The 18,736-nt window shown below is 44.8% G+C and overlaps 1 protein-coding gene across 6 annotated transcripts in view; it reads left to right on the forward strand.

Moving 5' to 3' along the window:
* The window catches only part of pard3ba (par-3 family cell polarity regulator beta a), a 164,809-nt gene that overhangs the window by 31,747 nt on the left and 114,326 nt on the right, over positions 1–18,736 (forward strand). For 5 of the 6 annotated variants that reach the window (XM_054793478.1, XM_054793487.1, XM_054793496.1 and 2 more), the window contains 2 exons: positions 8,738–8,838; positions 15,229–15,293. In XM_054793478.1, the coding sequence (XP_054649453.1) occupies positions 8,738–8,838; positions 15,229–15,293 (166 nt within the window). Of the gene's footprint in view, positions 1–8,737; positions 8,839–14,758; positions 15,112–15,228; positions 15,294–18,736 lie in introns of those variants that run through there. The other variant, XM_054793523.1, reaches the window with a different exon arrangement.

The following is an 18,736-nucleotide window of genomic DNA, read 5'->3' on the forward strand; positions in this document are numbered from 1 at the left end:
CTCCCCGGTTCTGACTGTTTCGAGGTAGTCCGACGTAACGCTTAAGAGGGGGCACCGTTATTTCCACACCGTGAATGTGGAGGTGTTTAATCATGTTGCTCGTGCACCCTCCTTTGCATGATGTCATTGTGTTGCAAATGTTGCACTGAGCCGACCACTCTTTTTTTTTTTTTTTTTTAATGAGGTTAAAGCAAACATTGTAGCCGCTTCTTCTTCGTTGGGTTTGGTGTCATTGGGCATCGAAAACTAGGAATTGAAATTAAAAAATGTTAACAATCCTGTGAGCATCGGAATGTTAGTCCCGGTTCTCACTGATGCTCGAGACTCAATTCCCAACTCCACCCGTAAATAAATGTCTGTGGTTCACATCCTTGCTTTAAAGTGGCCTCTTCAGCTGTCTCCTGAGCAGGTACCTTCTTCCCCTTAGGCTTTCTTTATTAGCTTTAATTCAATCGATGCACATATTACCAACATAAATAACCACTATGTCTCGAGTAGGCAAAGAGCCATGTGGAAAAATCGGTCTCATTTTGCGCAGTGTTAACTTGGTATTGACCAGCCATGTAAACGGAGGTTTCTGTGAAAATCATGTTTTTCCTAATTCCTTTTATTGGCGCTATTACGTCGAACTGATTATTCACAATAATCTGGTTATAGGGTGCATGTAATCGCACTGAGTGGTGTGAGGCGGAACAAGGAGTAATTCTGTAATCAGTCAACCGTCAAAGTGTTTATGTGTGTGGCTGAAGTAGTTGTTTGAACAGGATGATTGGACTTCACACTGGCCCGGTGGGATGATTAGACTTGCATTGATCTGCTGCTACATTGACACACACACACACACACACACACACACACACACACTTCTAGGAAGAGAGTCCTTATCGCATCATCCCATGAGCAGCCTGAACCGGGTCGCTCGATCGACTGCCAGAGAAACAAGACCAGTGGGCGACACACAAATGCACACAAACGTGCAGTATGTACAGTAAAATGGCCAAATGCTATACAGTCCTTGCATGCTTGCACATTCAAACAAAGGCAAACTCACCAGCAGTCACTTCGTAAGCAACTATACGAATTTGACAGAAATGTTCTTGTTTTTTTCCGTTGTCCCGGCAGTGAACTAGCACGTCAGTCATATTGAACTTTCTCAGAACTGACAACAAGAGGAAACCCTCACAATAAACCTCCCAGAGCTGCACAGGCAGCCTAGTTTAGCAGATGGAGAGTCCTCGGCAGACAAGTTCATGAGGCCCCTTCGGGTCTCTCCAATAACAGAAATCTTACTGGGAAGTGAGGAGGGGAGCCAAACTGTTTCTAACCTTTCCATCATAATCAGCAATCTTGTTTATGGCCTAAGAGAGTTGCAACTGTCACTCTCATCAATATCTGTGACTCCTCCACCACTTGACCCAGCAACGGTTGCTTTAGGTCAGAGGTCAAACCTAGTGCCCCTCAGTGAGACATTAAATAGACTCGTGCGAATGAAGGAGGAAGATTTATGGGTCTGAGTGCAGGGTAATAGACCCTGGCTGTTGACCATGGCCCTGCCATGGCATGTATGTATTTGTGTGATGGCTGGCTTCATGTATTTTAATGATCTGTGTGTGTAAAACCTCTATTTCGTAAGAAATGACTCATTTTAGTGAAACAGTGAATCACAATGCGTCTGTGTAGGCTCTCAGTCGTACAGGAGTTGTCCATCGAGGAAAAGGCTTCTTGAGACGTCATCTGTACTTCTGTGTAGAAGGTGTCGGACGTTTCGCTCCTCATCCGAAGAGCTTCGTCAGCAAACTAATAAGTGCTGGTAGCTTAGGCCTTAAATACAGTAAGAGTGGGCGGAATTGGTGTGCCAACACCCTCCTCCTATTGGTTCGTTACACTAAGCCTGGGCGGAGCAGTGGTATAATCCTATCCTGTTATTCACACTTACGATAAAAGGGAAGTGTCACTCCCTGAATTGGGTATGAACGACTCTGATACTGGCTTGTTAGCATCTATTGTTCTGGCTCGGCCCTGCCTTCACCTCATTTGCAAGACTAAGAGCTGTGGGTTTTGGTCTCAGTAACCTGCTGAACACAGGGTCCAAATTAAACCTCAAACCACCATTCCGATTCAAAGATGGGTTCTGTTGTTTGACAAAAATAGCTTCCTTTACTCCTCTTTCAAACCATCTGTTTTCTTTGGCCAAAATCTTTACCTCGCTGTCCTGAAAAGAGTGATTGGTAGCTTTCAGGTGTAGATGTACTGCTGATTGAGGACCACTAGCATTGTCCCTGCGATGTTGATAAAGCCTTTTTTGGAGCATTTGCTTAGTTTCCCCAATGTAGTGCTCTTTGCATTCCTCATCTTTACAGTGGATGGAATAGACCACATTGCTCTGTTTCTGGTTTGGAGCCTTGTCTTTAGGATGCACTAATTTTTGTCTCAGGGTATTTACTGGTTTGAAATAGGTAGGAATTTTGTGTTGCCATAAGATCCTCTGGAGTTTTTCGGAGACCCCCGCTACATAAGGGACTACCACTCCTCTCCTTTTTGCTTCTGTGGGCTTTTGGGTTTCTTTCCCTACTCTCTTCTTTTGACATTTGTTAAAAGCCCACCGTGGGTACCCACAGGTTGAGAGCGCTCTCTGGACATGTTGTGTCTCCTTTTTCTTTCCCTCAGCACTAGTTGGTATTTGTTCCGCTCTATGTTGGAGGGTCCTAATAACCCCTAGTTTATGTTGTAGTGGATGGTTTGATTCAAAAAGCAGGTATTGGTCAGTGTGTGTGGCCTTTCTAAAGACCTCTGTAAGTAGCTGTCTGTCCTTTCCTATAATTACCTTGCAGTCTAAGAAGGCTAGTTGGTTTTCTTTAGTGTCCTCGCGAGTAAATTTGATATTGGTGTCCACCGCATTGATGTGATCTGTGAAAGACTGAATTTCTTGTTTTTTGATTATGACAAAGGTGTCATCCACGTATCTAAACCAGTGCCTTGGTTTTGTCCCTGAGAAGGATGTGAGAGCCTGTTTCTCCATCTCTTCCATGTACAGATTCGCCACTATGGGTGAGACTGGTGAGCCCATAGCACAACCATGAATTTGTCTGTAGAATTTCCCTCTAAACTGAAAATATGTGGTGTTAAGGCAAATTTCCAGTAATTGGCAGATGTGGTCAGCACTAAGTTTTGTTCTCCGATGCAGAGTTGAGTCCTCGAGCAGTCTCTTCCTCACCACCGAGACTGCTGCTGAGGTGGGGACAGATGTGAAAAGTGAAGTCACATCATAAGACACCAAAGTTTCCTCTGGCTCCAATCTGAGGTCTTTGATGCTCGCCACAAACCCTTTTGTGTTCTCTATATGATGATCAGTGTTGCCTACCAATGGGGATAAGACTGTTTTTACATATTTCGCTACATTGTACGTGGTAGAGTCAATGCTACAGACAATGGGTCTGAGGGGAAACCCTTCCTTGTGGATTTTTGGAAGGCCATAGATACATGGTGTAGCCTCCCCAGGGTATAACCTATGATACATCTGTCTGTCAATTAGTTCTTCCTTCTCTAACTTTTGGAGACAGTGTATGATTTCTTTCTTATACCTACTGGATGGGTCCCTTTTAAGTTGCTCATATGTGTTGGCATCACTAATTAGACTTGTTATTTTTTCTTCGTAGTCCAATGTGTTGAGAACCACTGTGCATCTGCCCTTATCAGCTGGTAAGATGGTGATGCTCTCATCTTTCTGCAGAGCCGCTAATGCTTTCCTCTCACCTAACGTGATATTGGACGGTGGTGGTTTGGCACTACTGAGAAGGGCCGATATTCTCAGACGAAGGTCCCCTGCCTCTGTTCTAGAAAGGTTATTGTTCCTGATGGCCGATTCAGCTGCTGTGATATAGTCTACTGTGGGTATCGTTTTAGGAGTCACTGAGAAGTTGAGACCCTTGGTTAATACTGCCTTCTCTGTCTCCGAGAGGCTTCTGTCTGACAGATTTTTGATCCAATTTTCTTTAGTATTGGTCTGATTCCCCCCATCCTTAGTGTTTACGACAAGCTGTGGTCGATTTTCCAATAGAAGTTTCTGGAATTTTCCCTTATGCCTTTCTTTGGTTTTGCTATGGTGCTTCATATAACCTGATTTGGTAAATTCACAAACCTCCTGATAGGTTTCGTGCGTAAGCTTGGTTTGCAATCTCTGATAGAAGGTTTCTACTTCAGACTGTTTATTTTTTATCTCTATGTTAAGTCTCCTAATTCTCAAATTCTGTATTTTTCTGATGTAGTTTTGTTGCATTTTCCTTGCCAAGTGTCCTTGCTCAAGGGACGCTTGCCTCATGCATTTGGGGATTAACCTACTCTGCCTGCATCTAAGATTAAATCTGAGGTGGTTCCTTAAATCTGCTAATTTAAGAGTGGCCTTTTCTAAGCTACGTACCAGCAGAAGGATGTCTCTCCCAAAGTTGGTCGCAATGCGTCTGTGTAGGCTCTCAGTCGTACAGGAGTTGTCCATCGAGGAAAAGGCTTCTTGAGACGTCATCTGTACTTCTGTGTAGAAGGTGTCGGACGTTTCGCTCCTCATCCGAAGAGCTTCGTCAGCAAACTAATAAGTGCTGGTAGCTTAGGCCTTAAATACAGTAAGAGTGGGCGGAATTGGTGTGCCAACACCCTCCTCCTATTGGTTCGTTACACTAAGCCTGGGCGGAGCAGTGGTATAATCCTATCCTGTTATTCACACTTACGATAAAAGGGAAGTGTCACTCCCTGAATTGGGTATGAACGACTCTGATACTGGCTTGTTAGCATCTATTGTTCTGGCTCGGCCCTGCCTTCACCTCATTTGCAAGACTAAGAGCTGTGGGTTTTGGTCTCAGTAACCTGCTGAACACAGGGTCCAAATTAAACCTCAAACCACCATTCCGATTCAAAGATGGGTTCTGTTGTTTGACAAAAATAGCTTCCTTTACTCCTCTTTCAAACCATCTGTTTTCTTTGGCCAAAATCTTTACCTCGCTGTCCTGAAAAGAGTGATTGGTAGCTTTCAGGTGTAGATGTACTGCTGATTGAGGACCACTAGCATTGTCCCTGCGATGTTGATAAAGCCTTTTTTGGAGCATTTGCTTAGTTTCCCCAATGTAGTGCTCTTTGCATTCCTCATCTTTACAGTGGATGGAATAGACCACATTGCTCTGTTTCTGGTTTGGAGCCTTGTCTTTAGGATGCACTAATTTTTGTCTCAGGGTATTTACTGGTTTGAAATAGGTAGGAATTTTGTGTTGCCATAAGATCCTCTGGAGTTTTTCGGAGACCCCCGCTACATAAGGGACTACCACTCCTCTCCTTTTTGCTTCTGTGGGCTTTTGGGTTTCTTTCCCTACTCTCTTCTTTTGACATTTGTTAAAAGCCCACCGTGGGTACCCACAGGTTGAGAGCGCTCTCTGGACATGTTGTGTCTCCTTTTTCTTTCCCTCAGCACTAGTTGGTATTTGTTCCGCTCTATGTTGGAGGGTCCTAATAACCCCTAGTTTATGTTGTAGTGGATGGTTTGATTCAAAAAGCAGGTATTGGTCAGTGTGTGTGGCCTTTCTAAAGACCTCTGTAAGTAGCTGTCTGTCCTTTCCTATAATTACCTTGCAGTCTAAGAAGGCTAGTTGGTTTTCTTTAGTGTCCTCGCGAGTAAATTTGATATTGGTGTCCACCGCATTGATGTGATCTGTGAAAGACTGAATTTCTTGTTTTTTGATTATGACAAAGGTGTCATCCACGTATCTAAACCAGTGCCTTGGTTTTGTCCCTGAGAAGGATGTGAGAGCCTGTTTCTCCATCTCTTCCATGTACAGATTCGCCACTATGGGTGAGACTGGTGAGCCCATAGCACAACCATGAATTTGTCTGTAGAATTTCCCTCTAAACTGAAAATATGTGGTGTTAAGGCAAATTTCCAGTAATTGGCAGATGTGGTCAGCACTAAGTTTTGTTCTCCGATGCAGAGTTGAGTCCTCGAGCAGTCTCTTCCTCACCACCGAGACTGCTGCTGAGGTGGGGACAGATGTGAAAAGTGAAGTCACATCATAAGACACCAAAGTTTCCTCTGGCTCCAATCTGAGGTCTTTGATGCTCGCCACAAACCCTTTTGTGTTCTCTATATGATGATCAGTGTTGCCTACCAATGGGGATAAGACTGTTTTTACATATTTCGCTACATTGTACGTGGTAGAGTCAATGCTACAGACAATGGGTCTGAGGGGAAACCCTTCCTTGTGGATTTTTGGAAGGCCATAGATACATGGTGTAGCCTCCCCAGGGTATAACCTATGATACATCTGTCTGTCAATTAGTTCTTCCTTCTCTAACTTTTGGAGACAGTGTATGATTTCTTTCTTATACCTACTGGATGGGTCCCTTTTAAGTTGCTCATATGTGTTGGCATCACTAATTAGACTTGTTATTTTTTTCTTCGTAGTCCAATGTGTTGAGAACCACTGTGCATCTGCCCTTATCAGCTGGTAAGATGGTGATGCTCTCATCTTTCTGCAGAGCCGCTAATGCTTTCCTCTCACCTAACGTGATATTGGACGGTGGTGGTTTGGCACTACTGAGAAGGGCCGATATTCTCAGACGAAGGTCCCCTGCCTCTGTTCTAGAAAGGTTATTGTTCCTGATGGCCGATTCAGCTGCTGTGATATAGTCTACTGTGGGTATCACAATCTGCAGACAGAATAGAACCCATTTTAGATTTTGCACCATGTTTAGTTTTATCCTCAAGAAGAACTTTCAATGTAAAATCAAAGCAATCTCGGTTCACTTTTTGTTCAATCCCACACAAAGTCTTTCCCATCTGGATGAAATGTTCCCGTCATTCCCGTCTCTTGCAACAACACACCACACCACACCACACCACGTAAGATCCTTCACATCAATGATGGTGACTCGGTGTTAGAGAAGAACGTCCTTCTTCTTTCACCAGTCACAGTAGGTGAGACACAGACAGATGGCGTCTGCAATCTCGTCTGCAGGATACAATTTATAGTAATTAATCTAAATTACGCGACACACCTGAACATAACACCGGGTGAGTGAAACATGTGGAAGCTGTTTGAAAGGATATTTGTGAGCGTGTCCGAGGTGGTCGGGATGACCATTTTTCATCAGCTGCACTCATACCGTATCAGCTCCTTCTTCATTCTTGCCTGTTCTCTTCTCTATTCTCCCCACGTTGGACCAGGACCCTGTCACTGCCCCCTAAAGAGAGATTGATTACAGGAAGGGAGAGGATTTACCCCCCCTCTTTTTTGGGGGGGTGATTTTCAGTTTTCTCCTTCACTCCTTCTCCATCAGTCTTTTGGTTGCTTTACTCCTATTTTCATTTATCGTGCACCCCTTCCCGTCTTTATTTTCTCCTCTGTTGGCTTCAGTGTGACGATACTCCTGACAGTGGGTATTATATCATGGCAGTCTGCTCGCTTTAGGCGGCATATTAAAAGCCAGAAGCAGCACAAAGCTCCAAATTATCTTTCGAATTGTTTTATGATGGATTCTAACCTGCCTACGGCACCCCTCCCATTGTGGCGAGGGCTTGTGGGAAGTGTGCGTGTGAATGGCTGGTTTAGGGGTGGGGGCAGCTGGTCATAAGTGGGTGTGGTGCAAGGAGTTATTGCTGGCAGAAGGGGTCTCTAAGTCGGCCAAAAATATATGCAATTTTCATTAAAATCAGTAGTTGTAAGGGTGGATCTCTGTAGCTCACCTAAATCTGAAGTGCCGATTATGTGGAAAACCCACAAAATCTGCATATTGTTTGGAACTGCACTGAACTGTTGCGATTGCTGGAAATTAAAACTGATGAAATGTGAAATCAAATATGTGTAAACATGCAATGGAAGCCAGTAAAGCATGGAAATATCACGCTGTTCTTGACTTTAAACATTGGAGGAAAGTGTTGTAATTTGCCATGACACTGATTGATATCGTTTGTCATTTATCATAAACACCATTACGCACTAGTGTGTCCCGACTAAAGGATAAATAAAAAACACAATACTCAATAATAATAATAGTAATGGATTACATTTGTATTGTGCTTTTCAAGGCACCCATAGTGCTTCACAATGAAGTGAAGTCATTATTCGTTCACTCTTCAGCCACACACTGGTGGTGGCAATCTACATCTGTAGCCACAGCTGCCCTGGGGCAGTTCGTGCCTACAGCCACTCTGACCACCCCATGGGATGCTTGGTGGGTGAAGGGGACAGGGACACAGTGACAGTGGCTGGGTGGAGGGAGCGAGTATCGAACCGCCAACCTTCCGATTTCTAGACGACCTGCTCCACCTCCTGAGCCACTGATACCTGACCACTTTTTTTTAAGTGCGCCCCGTTCCACCGACGCTGTTGACAGCGGACGCTACTTGTTGCCACTTGCTCATCTTCCTCTTGTTCGTAATGCCACTGCTGTGTCCGCCAAATATTATGTTTTTATGGGCCTCCAGCTCTCCAAGTAAGTTTTCCACTTCTTTGTCTTCGGCTTCTCAGCAGCCACTTTGCATTGACCATTTATGGCGAATTGAAGGCGTGGAGAGGGCGTGACGTGGGGTAAAGTTGCGTACGTACATTTGCACAAATTGCGTGAATGTGTGCGTACGCCACTTTTTTTTTTAGGTCTGAATATTTTTGTCCGTACGCACGTTTTGGGTTTCTGTCAGATTTGGCAGTGGGGACCCTGGTGGACACGTGTCACATTATGTCTTCCTTGTTTGTTGCAGACACACCCCTGTTAGTGAGGAGCAGCAGTGAGTCAGCATTGGCTCCGCTCATTGAGACGACCACGGCACACAACGACCGAAGCAACGAGGCCTCCAAAACGGTGAGCTGAGTGCCGCGAAACCTTGCTTGCTTTTAGTTTGCTTCGAAAGAGCAAATGAAAACGTCCTCAGATTTAAATGACTTGGAAATTTTTTTTTTTTTTTTTTTTTTTTTAAAAGGAAATAAATAACCGAAGTATAAAGACATCACATTTGCCATCTTATTGTGACATACGCTTGTTGAACACGCTGACTACGAAACCAAGGGCTGGTGCTGTGCTCTGGGCTGCACTTTGAAATGAAGTGCACGCCCTCTTTTTCAAACAGATGCCATTTTGTGTGTGTGTGTGCGTGCGTGCGTGTGTGTGTGTGTGTGTTTGCTTGCTTTCTTGCGTGCAAGTGTGGAGAATGGAGGCAATAATGGCTACCAACATGGATTTGTGTTGTTGCACTCAGCAGTGACTAAGCAGAATTGACATAACTGCACTTGAGCGATAGATAGATAGATAGATAATTTATTAATATAAAATAAACTTAGTCACTTAAATCACAAAATAAAACAACCAAAGACATGAGAGACAAGAAAAATAAGAAAATAGAATAAGAATAAATAAACAAATAAATAAATATGGGACAGATCACCTCAAATTTGTAGTGCAATAATATATAATGAACAGCAATAATAATATTAATACATCATAATTTATATAAAGTACATTCCTGTGTGTTTATATTATAGTCTTGCCAATCCGGTACCAATACTTTTTTTTTTTTTTAAATATATAATAAGCTTTTGTTACAAACACGAATTTTTGGAATTGAATATAGTTATGAAATTAAAAATAATGCAACCAAAGTATTGCTGAATTTACATTTTTATTATGCAGCATGACCAACTATATTGTTTTGCATTTGTAGCAAACCTCTGTGAGTCAGGTCCCTAATCCAATAAAAGATAAAACTGGAGAAAATGGGCGTGCAAAATTATTTTGGGTAGCACTAATCATTTGACGTGGTTATAGAGCAATCTGTGGTGTGATTTAGAACATATGACTTTTTTTTTTTTTTTTTTTGAGCAAACTCTCTTCAGTGCAATAGTAATTTGTTGACGGTCCCTAGTATAAAGAACCAGCGGTTAGAGCAGCCGTTCCTGTGTGAGTGGTGGCGGAGCGAGAAACTTTTCATTGTGGTGGCCAAGATGAGACCATTACTCACATGGGGTGGCAATAAGTTGATACCTGAAATGTCTAGATGGCCAGTGGGGTGGCCACGGCCACCACTGGCCACCACGTAGCTCCGCCGCTGCGTGCGAGCTCCACGCACCACGACACAGCAGTCCGGACACAGTGAGGGTGAACTACCTCTGGAGCTCCGGAACCGAATATCCGACGTCCAACATGAAACTAACGTCACCACGGTACAGCTCGGACATGTATGCATGGTGGTGTTGCTTTTCCTTCTTCTTGCGGGTGGCGGGAGTTGTGTGGCAACCAGCTTTGAGGCCCATTACCGTGCCTACTATATTGGAGTGTTGCCCAGAGTTCCGAAAATAATACGGCCACCGGATCAGCCCGGTCTTGTGGCGGAAGCAGATAATGTTCAATCTTCAAAATACAGCGGATCGGCAGCCGATCCCGATCATGAAGATCGGATCGGGACATCCTTAGTGCTTATGCATGTGTGCTTTGTTGAGGGACTGTCTCGCGTGTCACGTCTCTTCAACGTTGCGTGGATGTCGGGAACAGTACCTCCGGAATGGCAGACCGGGGTGGTGGTCCCCCTTTTCAAGAAAGGTGACCGCAGAGTGTGTTCCAACTATAGGGGGATCACCTATAAAAGCAGTCCTCCTCAGCCTCCCTGGGAAAGTCTATTCCAGGGTGCTGGAGAGAAGGGTACGACCGTTAGTCAAACCTCGGCTACAGGAGGTGCAATGTGGTTTTCGTCCCAGTCGTGGAACACTGGACCAGCTCTACACCCTTGCAAGGGTACTGGAGGGTACGTGGGAGTTTGTCCAACTGATCTACATGTGCTTTGTGGACTTGGAAAAGGCATTCAACCGTGTCCCTTGCGGTGTCTTGTGGGGCGTGCTTCATGAGTACGGCATTGGTGGCACGCTACTACGTGCCATTCAGTCCTTGTACAACCGGAGCAGGAGCCTGGTTGGAATTGCCAGCAGTAAGTCCAGCCTGTTTCCGGTGTACGTTGGCCTTCGCCAAGGCTGCCCTTTGTTGCCAATTCTGTTCAGAATTTTCATGGACAGAATTTCTAGACGCAGCCAAGGCGTTGAGGGAGTCCAGTTTGCTGGCCTTAGGATCTCATCTCTGCTATTTGCAGACGATGTGGTCCTGATGGCCTCATCGGGCTGTGACCTTCAGCGTTTACTGGGGCAGTTTGCATCTGAGTGTGAAGCTTCTGGGATGAGACTCAGCACCTCCAAATCCGAGGCCATGGTTCTCAGTCAGAAAAGGGTGGATTGCTTCCTCCGGGTTGGGAATGAGGTCCTGCCCCAGGTGGACGAGTTCAAGTATCTTGAGGGCTTGTTCACGAGTGTGGGAAGGTTGGAACGTGAGGTCGATTGGCGGATTGGTGCAACTTCTGCATTAATGCGATCGCTGTACTGGACCGTCGTGGTGAAGAGAGAGCTGAGCCTATCGTCATGAGCTCTTGGTTGTGACCCAAAGAACGAGATCACGGAAACAAGCAGCTGAAATGAGTTTCCTCCGTAGGGCGGCTGGACTCACCCTAAGAGATAGGGTGAGGAGCTCGGTCATCCGGGAGGGGCTCGGTGTAGAGCCACTGCTCCTTCACATTGAGAGGAGCCAGTTGGCTCGGGCATCTAGCCCGGATGCCTCCTGGACACCTCCCTGGTGAGGTGTTTCAGGTGCCGAGCCGGGAGAAGGCCCCGGGGCAGACCTAGGACACGCTGGAGGGATGTCTCACAGCTGGCCTGGGAACGCCTTGGTGTCCTCCCGGTGGAGCTGGAGGAGGTGGCCAGGGACCGGGAAGTTTGGGCTTCCCTACTGAGACTGTTGCCCCCCGTGACCCGGACCCAGATAAGCGGAGGAAAATGGATGGATGGATGGATGGATGGATGGATGGATGGCTTTGAAGAGGCCATATTGAATTCTGGGCTTCAAGGACTTCTGGAGTCAGTAAATGCCTCCACCACTCTTGAGTACACACACACACACACACACACACACACACACACACACACACACACGCGCCCACACAGACACACACAAAGTATTGGACTGAAGATAAAGTGTAATTAAGGTAGATGTGATACAGTAAATCGACACCCTGTCCCTTTAATTGATATAACTGTCAATTTGGAGGGTGAGCTTGGTCCGCTTCACGTTTAGTCTCGCCACCTTTTATTCTTTCACTATCAGAGGAGTTAATAAAAGTACAAGCAGAGCTAAACCTGGACCTGGCCCTTTCATTCATTCAAATTCCAGGCCAGGTTGCAAGCTAATGATGGTGTTTCTGATTGCAGTCGCTGGTGGATCCCCCCCTCCCCTTACCTTCACTAGCACCCTCTTCTTCTTCTTTTTGCCTCTTTCCATTCTCCAACATTTTCAACACCTCGAGGTGTGGTGATGCAATACACTGTATGTTCACACATCAGGGAGGCAGACTCGGATATGTTACACTTTATCTGGCGCGAATGTTCCCCGTGATGTCGAAAAACTGACACCTTTGCTAACTACAGTAGCTATTATCCCCTGTGTGTGTGTGTGGGGGGGGGGGGGTGAGAACATCTGGATGTTGTGCTTGTGTGTGCATGCTTGTTTCTGGAGGATGTGACTCTTGGGGGAACACAACGTGGCAGAGAGTTGATGTGATGGATATGACGATGGTGATCTGGTGCACAACTGCACTTCCTCCTACACGCACACGCACACACACACACACGCACTTTCCCAGATGCCTGATGTGTAACAGACAGCTACTGTACAAAAAAAACACACACCTCATTACTCATCCTGCTGACACACACACACACACTTACACCTCGTTTTGTAAGTCTGCACGCTGCTGTGAAACACACACACACACATACACACCCCAGGCAAGCAACCCCTAAACACTGATTGCAATTTGCAACACAAAAACGGGGCCAACAGCTGTTAGGTATTCAAAAGAGGTTGCCAGTTCACTTTGAACAGATTTAAAGGGTCCCTGACATGATTCATCAACTTTGCTTAAATACAGTACGTTTTACATTGTTTGTAATTATGTTCGACTTTGTTCGATTTGTGAAAGCGAACGGTAGATTTGCAAAAATGACATTTATAGTTCATGGCGCCACCCATTACGAGTGACGCCATCACTCATGCTATCACTCAGGTAAGCAAACATGGTGGTGTACAAGACAGACGATGTTTACAGTGATTATAGCGACGATTTGAGTGATGTGTCAATAGTTTTCCTGGAGAAAAGAAGGAAGAAACATTTAGAGATGAAATAGAGAACTTGCAGAACATGGACTTAAGCCTTAAGACATGGAGATGAAGATAGGTCGCCTTCAAAACAGAATGGAAAGTGTAAATTACTCTGGGGTTGCTTATCCTTCATTTATTGTTTTAAATCAGCTTCCTAGTGAGTGCAAATGGGGCCGTTATAGCCTGTTTTATGTTATGTTTCATGCAGCAGCCACCCCAGCGTCCCACCATCAACCTATCGCTGTGAAAAGATGTTTATATAACATGTATAATGCTTTGCAGCCTTGCCGATATGGTGGAATAGTGTTGAGAATACAATATGTAAACAAGACATGACTTACTCTGTTCTGTGGCAACTTTGGCATAGTGGTCATTCTTGTCTTGTTTTTCTCCTGTGTACCGGGCAGTGCTATTCCGTCAGTGGAATATCATTTGTTTTCAAAATATGTTTATACTGTACATTCAAGACAAATGCTTCTTGTAAAGGTGTTCCTTCAAAGCAGTCATCAGTGAAATGAACACTACAAAAAAAAAAAAAACTCAAGGTGGGTTTCCATCTGTCTCTCATTCTCTGTACTTGCTTTGACCATTTTTGTTTTAAACATTCCTCTTTTGGAAAAGAAAACAAAGATACAATGTCATTCGGATACTGGTGAACGTCCAGCAGCCACACTACATTTTGGCATGACTACTATTTTGATGAAAAATAAGAGAAGGGTTTGTTTGCTTTTGCTGAGAAGTGTCACCCCTGTGACGTCACTTCCAGAATGAGCCTGAACTGCCAGAGCTAGCACGTAATGGACTATAAATGTCATTTTTGCAAATTTACCGTTCTCTTTCAAAAATCAAACTCTGTAGAACATAATTCCAAACAATATATAACCTACTGTATTTTAGCAAGGGTGATGAATCATGTCAGGGACACTTTTAAGTGTTCCGACAAAGCAGGACTATGAATGCTTGGTAGAGATAGTGAGTGCAAGCTGACCAAGCATCAGAAAGATGTTGTTTTTATGTCTCGATAAGCAGAAGTGCTCTCAATCAGAGGATTAGATTCACACTGGTCCCTCTGGCTTGATCCTTTCATGCTGAAGCATTAACGAGTGTGTTTGTTGGTGCTGGTGCATGTGGAGCCTGTATCTAACATCACTTGTGTAACGCTGGACTTGGAAAGCATTTCAAATATGTTTTAGTGTTCACCTGCCAGCACTGTGTTGCTGGAGGCTGTGTCGTAGGTGGCTCTTGCATAATGTCGCGCGAAGATGCTCGGCAACAACGGCGCCTCTGGCTCATCCTCTTGCAAACCACCCCCCCCACCCTAATGTACACTCTATTGTTAGATAATCTCATACTGGCTGCATAAGTGGGTCACCTTGTGCAGGCGACACATGCGTACAAACGGATAAATACACCTTTTTCTTTTATTTCTTTGTTGTTACAGGCTGGTAATGTTTGTTGGCATACTGTATGTGTGACAGACAGTCCTTTGGGGAGTTGGGTATGTGTGTTTCTGTCGGCGGGGGCTAGTGGGCGGGTGCTTTTTTAGCCATTAGTGCGGGTGACACAATGAAAGTGACAAGGCAGAAGGACCTAATTGCACCCCTCTTGTCTTCAACGATTTAGGGCATTTTTCCAGCGTGCGTTTGAGGGTCTTGCAACAGATAGATGCTGCCGTTACTTTATCACTTTACTTGCACATCCCTAGCTCCTCGTCCATTCGCTCAAGGGTAGTTGACTTTGCAGACTTAAAAATAGATCCTCCTCTAACATGGGGCAGTGATGGAGCGTGGGGGTGGGACAACGAGAAAGAAGTAAACACAAAGGTTGCGAGCGAAGGACAGCGGCGCCGGGGAGAGCTCAGCATCCGGCGGTCCTCCCTTTGCAAAGGTGATTTATGCAGTAACTGCAGTAATTCAGCACAGGCCGCTTTGTATCTATTACTTCCTGGGAGCACTAGGTAGTACGTTTATGTGGTTGTTGACTTTGTGCTGTTATCTTTTACAGGAATCAAACCATGTGCTGAAGGGGGGTCCAGAACAGCCCACCAAGATGAGCAATATCACATTTAGGTAAGCGTGTGTGCCGGTGGTGTAAATATTTGATTCTATTGAGTCATCAAAACACTCTTAATAGCTGACATTATTAGCTTTAATTAAGGTTTTTCCACCTCATTTTGATTTTTAATTATACTCAAGATTTTGTGCTTTGGCATGCAGACACCTCCCGCCATCAAAATGAGGCCTTTGGTTTCTGGGTACTCACATTTGTGATGAGATGCCAACAGAGGCTCAGTATTGGCTTTCTTACCGATATCTGATGTACCGATATTATACAACGCTTATTAATAAATGGAATATTTTCGTAGTTAGTACATAGAAAACCTGTTTACAACCTTCTCAACATCGGCTTTAACATTATTAGAGCCCTCTAGACATGAAATGACACCGCTATAGTAGCTTAGCGTGGGCAGCAGTAGTCCATGTTTTTAGTAGGGATCTTTATTGGGGATTATTGTGCCTGTTGTGAGATCATTCAAACCTGCAACAATGAAAACCTGGTGATGGTGTGTCTCACCGAACATTACAGTAACATTACCCATGTAGAATACTACTTCATCACTGAATGCATCTTCCTAATGCCTTATATTTTAGCTCATGTAGCCATTTTTATGCTGGAAAATGCTTAATTTAGGCAAAAAATACATGACATTTGTTTTAACATACATGTTGTTTGTAGGCCATATTCAACCCCAAACGGCATGATTTATGAATGTATTTTTTAAAAACCGTGAGAGTGAAGTTGCGAAATTCCAGCTGCAAAGTGGCGAGTGACGACTGTACATCAACATGCAATGCAAGTTACAGAAAGAGAGACATATCTTTTTTAAAAGTTTTGTCACAACTTTGCATTTTGCTGCAGGTAGCTTAGCAGAATGCGACTTCGAGGTATTCCTCCTAAGGTGTCAAAACGTGCAAATTGCACATTTACAATCTGGAGGTGTAATCTGGAAATAATTCCAGACCGCGGACATACAGAGCAACAAGGTTGTTGCTGTTTGGAGCACGACGCCATCACTAGCAAGCCAATATCATTATCGGCAGAAAACATGAACCGACATCTCACTTTTATGCCAATATCGGCCGATAATATCAGTCTTTTCTGTCACAAACCTTTTCTTATTATTAGGATTATTTAACGGCAGTTGATCTTCTGATTGGAATACTTCTGAGTCACGGTGGAGAGTCACAGGCGTGCCTGGACACGACTTGGCTCGGGGAGCAGATGGTGATTTTTCGCCATTTTACAGTGCAGCGATGTCCTGACAGCGCTGTGATACAATGGAAGCCCAGCTCGCTCAGATAGTTTGCCACGGTCACAGATGGCCGGCAGTGGAAGAAGCTGTGCTACGGCGAGATCAGCTCACAAGTTTGTTCGGCTCTCGGTCTCCATTGATGTAGGGGAAGTCGACCAAGAGTGGGAGCTCCATCTGTCTCGCTCCTCGTTGCTCTTTTCTTCCGTCCCACCGTCCCTCACCTCCCCCACGCCTCGGTGGATGACTGTGTTTGTTTGTGTTTGTGTCAGTGGGATGCTGAAATGGGTGAGAGGAGCTATTCTGCATATTAGCATGTGGCACTAACAAGCTTCGTCTTCTTCTGATGAGCTTGTTAGTGCTGCTGTTATTTTCATTTATGAATATGAATAACGTGTGTGTGTGTGTGTGTGTGTGTGTGTGTGTTGGTACCTCTTCCCTGTGTGCTTATGCATCATCCATAACCAAGTTGTGAAAGTCTCTCCCTTCCTGCCCTGATTGTTTACCACCGTGTGTGTGTGTGTGTCTCATTTGCCATAAAGAGGAGCAACATAATGTACCATGACGGTAAAGTGGTAAATGAAATGATTGTATGTCAAGTTTTTATCATTTGTCTTCCAAATTGAGGCTTTGTTTTTTTTTTGTTTTTTTTTTTACCTTGCTCTTATACGTAGGCACGTCAAGATATGGGTGCAGCATCGGTCGAGCATTTCAAATGTCCAACCAATCAGGCCGCAGCAGTGTTTGGGTGTGGACGAGCCGGTCAAAGACCCCTCCGGGTGTCCGACCGTTACTAATATGCAGACTAATACGCATAAATAATAGATGGTTTTGGTGAACGCTATTTGTGGGCAGTGTAATCCAGGTACTGTACAACTGTGTTGAGGTACATGTGATGCCAGGTTGATGTGTGTTTGCTTGTGGACAATGCAGTGTTTCACACAAGTGAGTACACCCCTTACATGTGTGCAACCATTTGTATTACAGTATATACTGTATTCTCAAGGGACAATACTAAGAGTAGACAGTGTACAGCTTGTATGGCACTATAGATACCGGAGGCCTGTCATGATAATCGCGAAATCGATTCATCGAATGATAAATAAATATGAAGTCGATCATTTTGCCCGCCTCGATAAATTGACATGTGCATGCGTGTTTGTTTTCCTCTCTCTTCTCTCTCTTTACCACACAGGCTGGATGACAAGAGGGTTCACTCTGCATCTGTCTGTGAGCATTGGTTCTACAGTGGAATGAACGGAGAGAGTGAGCCCTCATGTCATTCAGCCTCTTTGTGGAGGCGGGGCTGCTAGTTAGTGGATACAGAGGGTTAGCAGTTAGCTTTGTGAGGCAGCATACGCTAACATAAATGAAGGAAATGTGGGAATACGGTGAGCGCATGAACACCGATGACCGACACGGACAGTTTTCTCAACTGGGAAACAAAGTACCGATGGAGGTGTCTTGGGCAGCGGAGATGTATAGCCACCGTCAAGCGTCCTCTGCTGCTCCTGAGTGGGGTTTCATGTTTTGGCGTTGGACTTGGCCTCGAATTCCCAGATCAGTGAGCAGTCTGATGGTCTTAAACAAGTTTTGTAGGCTCTAACTATCAAAATATTTGACTTATTATGGTCGGTCCTGGAACCAATTAACCACGATAAACGAGGGGACGACTGTATGTCTCCAGACCTGAATCAAATAGAGCATCCTCTAGCGGAAGGTTGAAGAGCACAAGGTGTCTAACATCTACCGGCTCTGTGATGTCATCACGGAGGAGTGGAAGAGGATTCCAGCAACAAATCCGTGTAGCTCTGGTGAATTCCATGTCCAAGAGGATTAAGGCAGTGCTTGGTGACAATAGTGCTCACTCACAATATTCACCATTTAGACACAGTTTGGTAACAAATGTTCACTGTGAGATGTACTCACGAGAGAGTGGTGACAGTTGCAGAGCGTGTTATAATGATCCAAACTAGTCCTCAGGCTTATCTACCACGTCCTGAAACATCACTGCTTTGCTATAGTGTGTGCATAAGCTAGCAAACATGGCCTGGCACTGAGTCCAATTCCTCGACTTTGCCTGCACAGCCATGCCACGCTGCTTACGCAAGATTTGGTCTGTATCGAGCACACAGACAGACGTGATCATTTTCTATCACGTCTGTACCCTCTCTACTATGAAGAGAAGCCTTCGTCTTCCGT

Source organism: Dunckerocampus dactyliophorus, chromosome 1 (assembly GCF_027744805.1).
Source record: "Dunckerocampus dactyliophorus isolate RoL2022-P2 chromosome 1, RoL_Ddac_1.1, whole genome shotgun sequence".
NCBI classification, from domain to species: Eukaryota; Metazoa; Chordata; class Actinopteri; order Syngnathiformes; family Syngnathidae; genus Dunckerocampus; species Dunckerocampus dactyliophorus.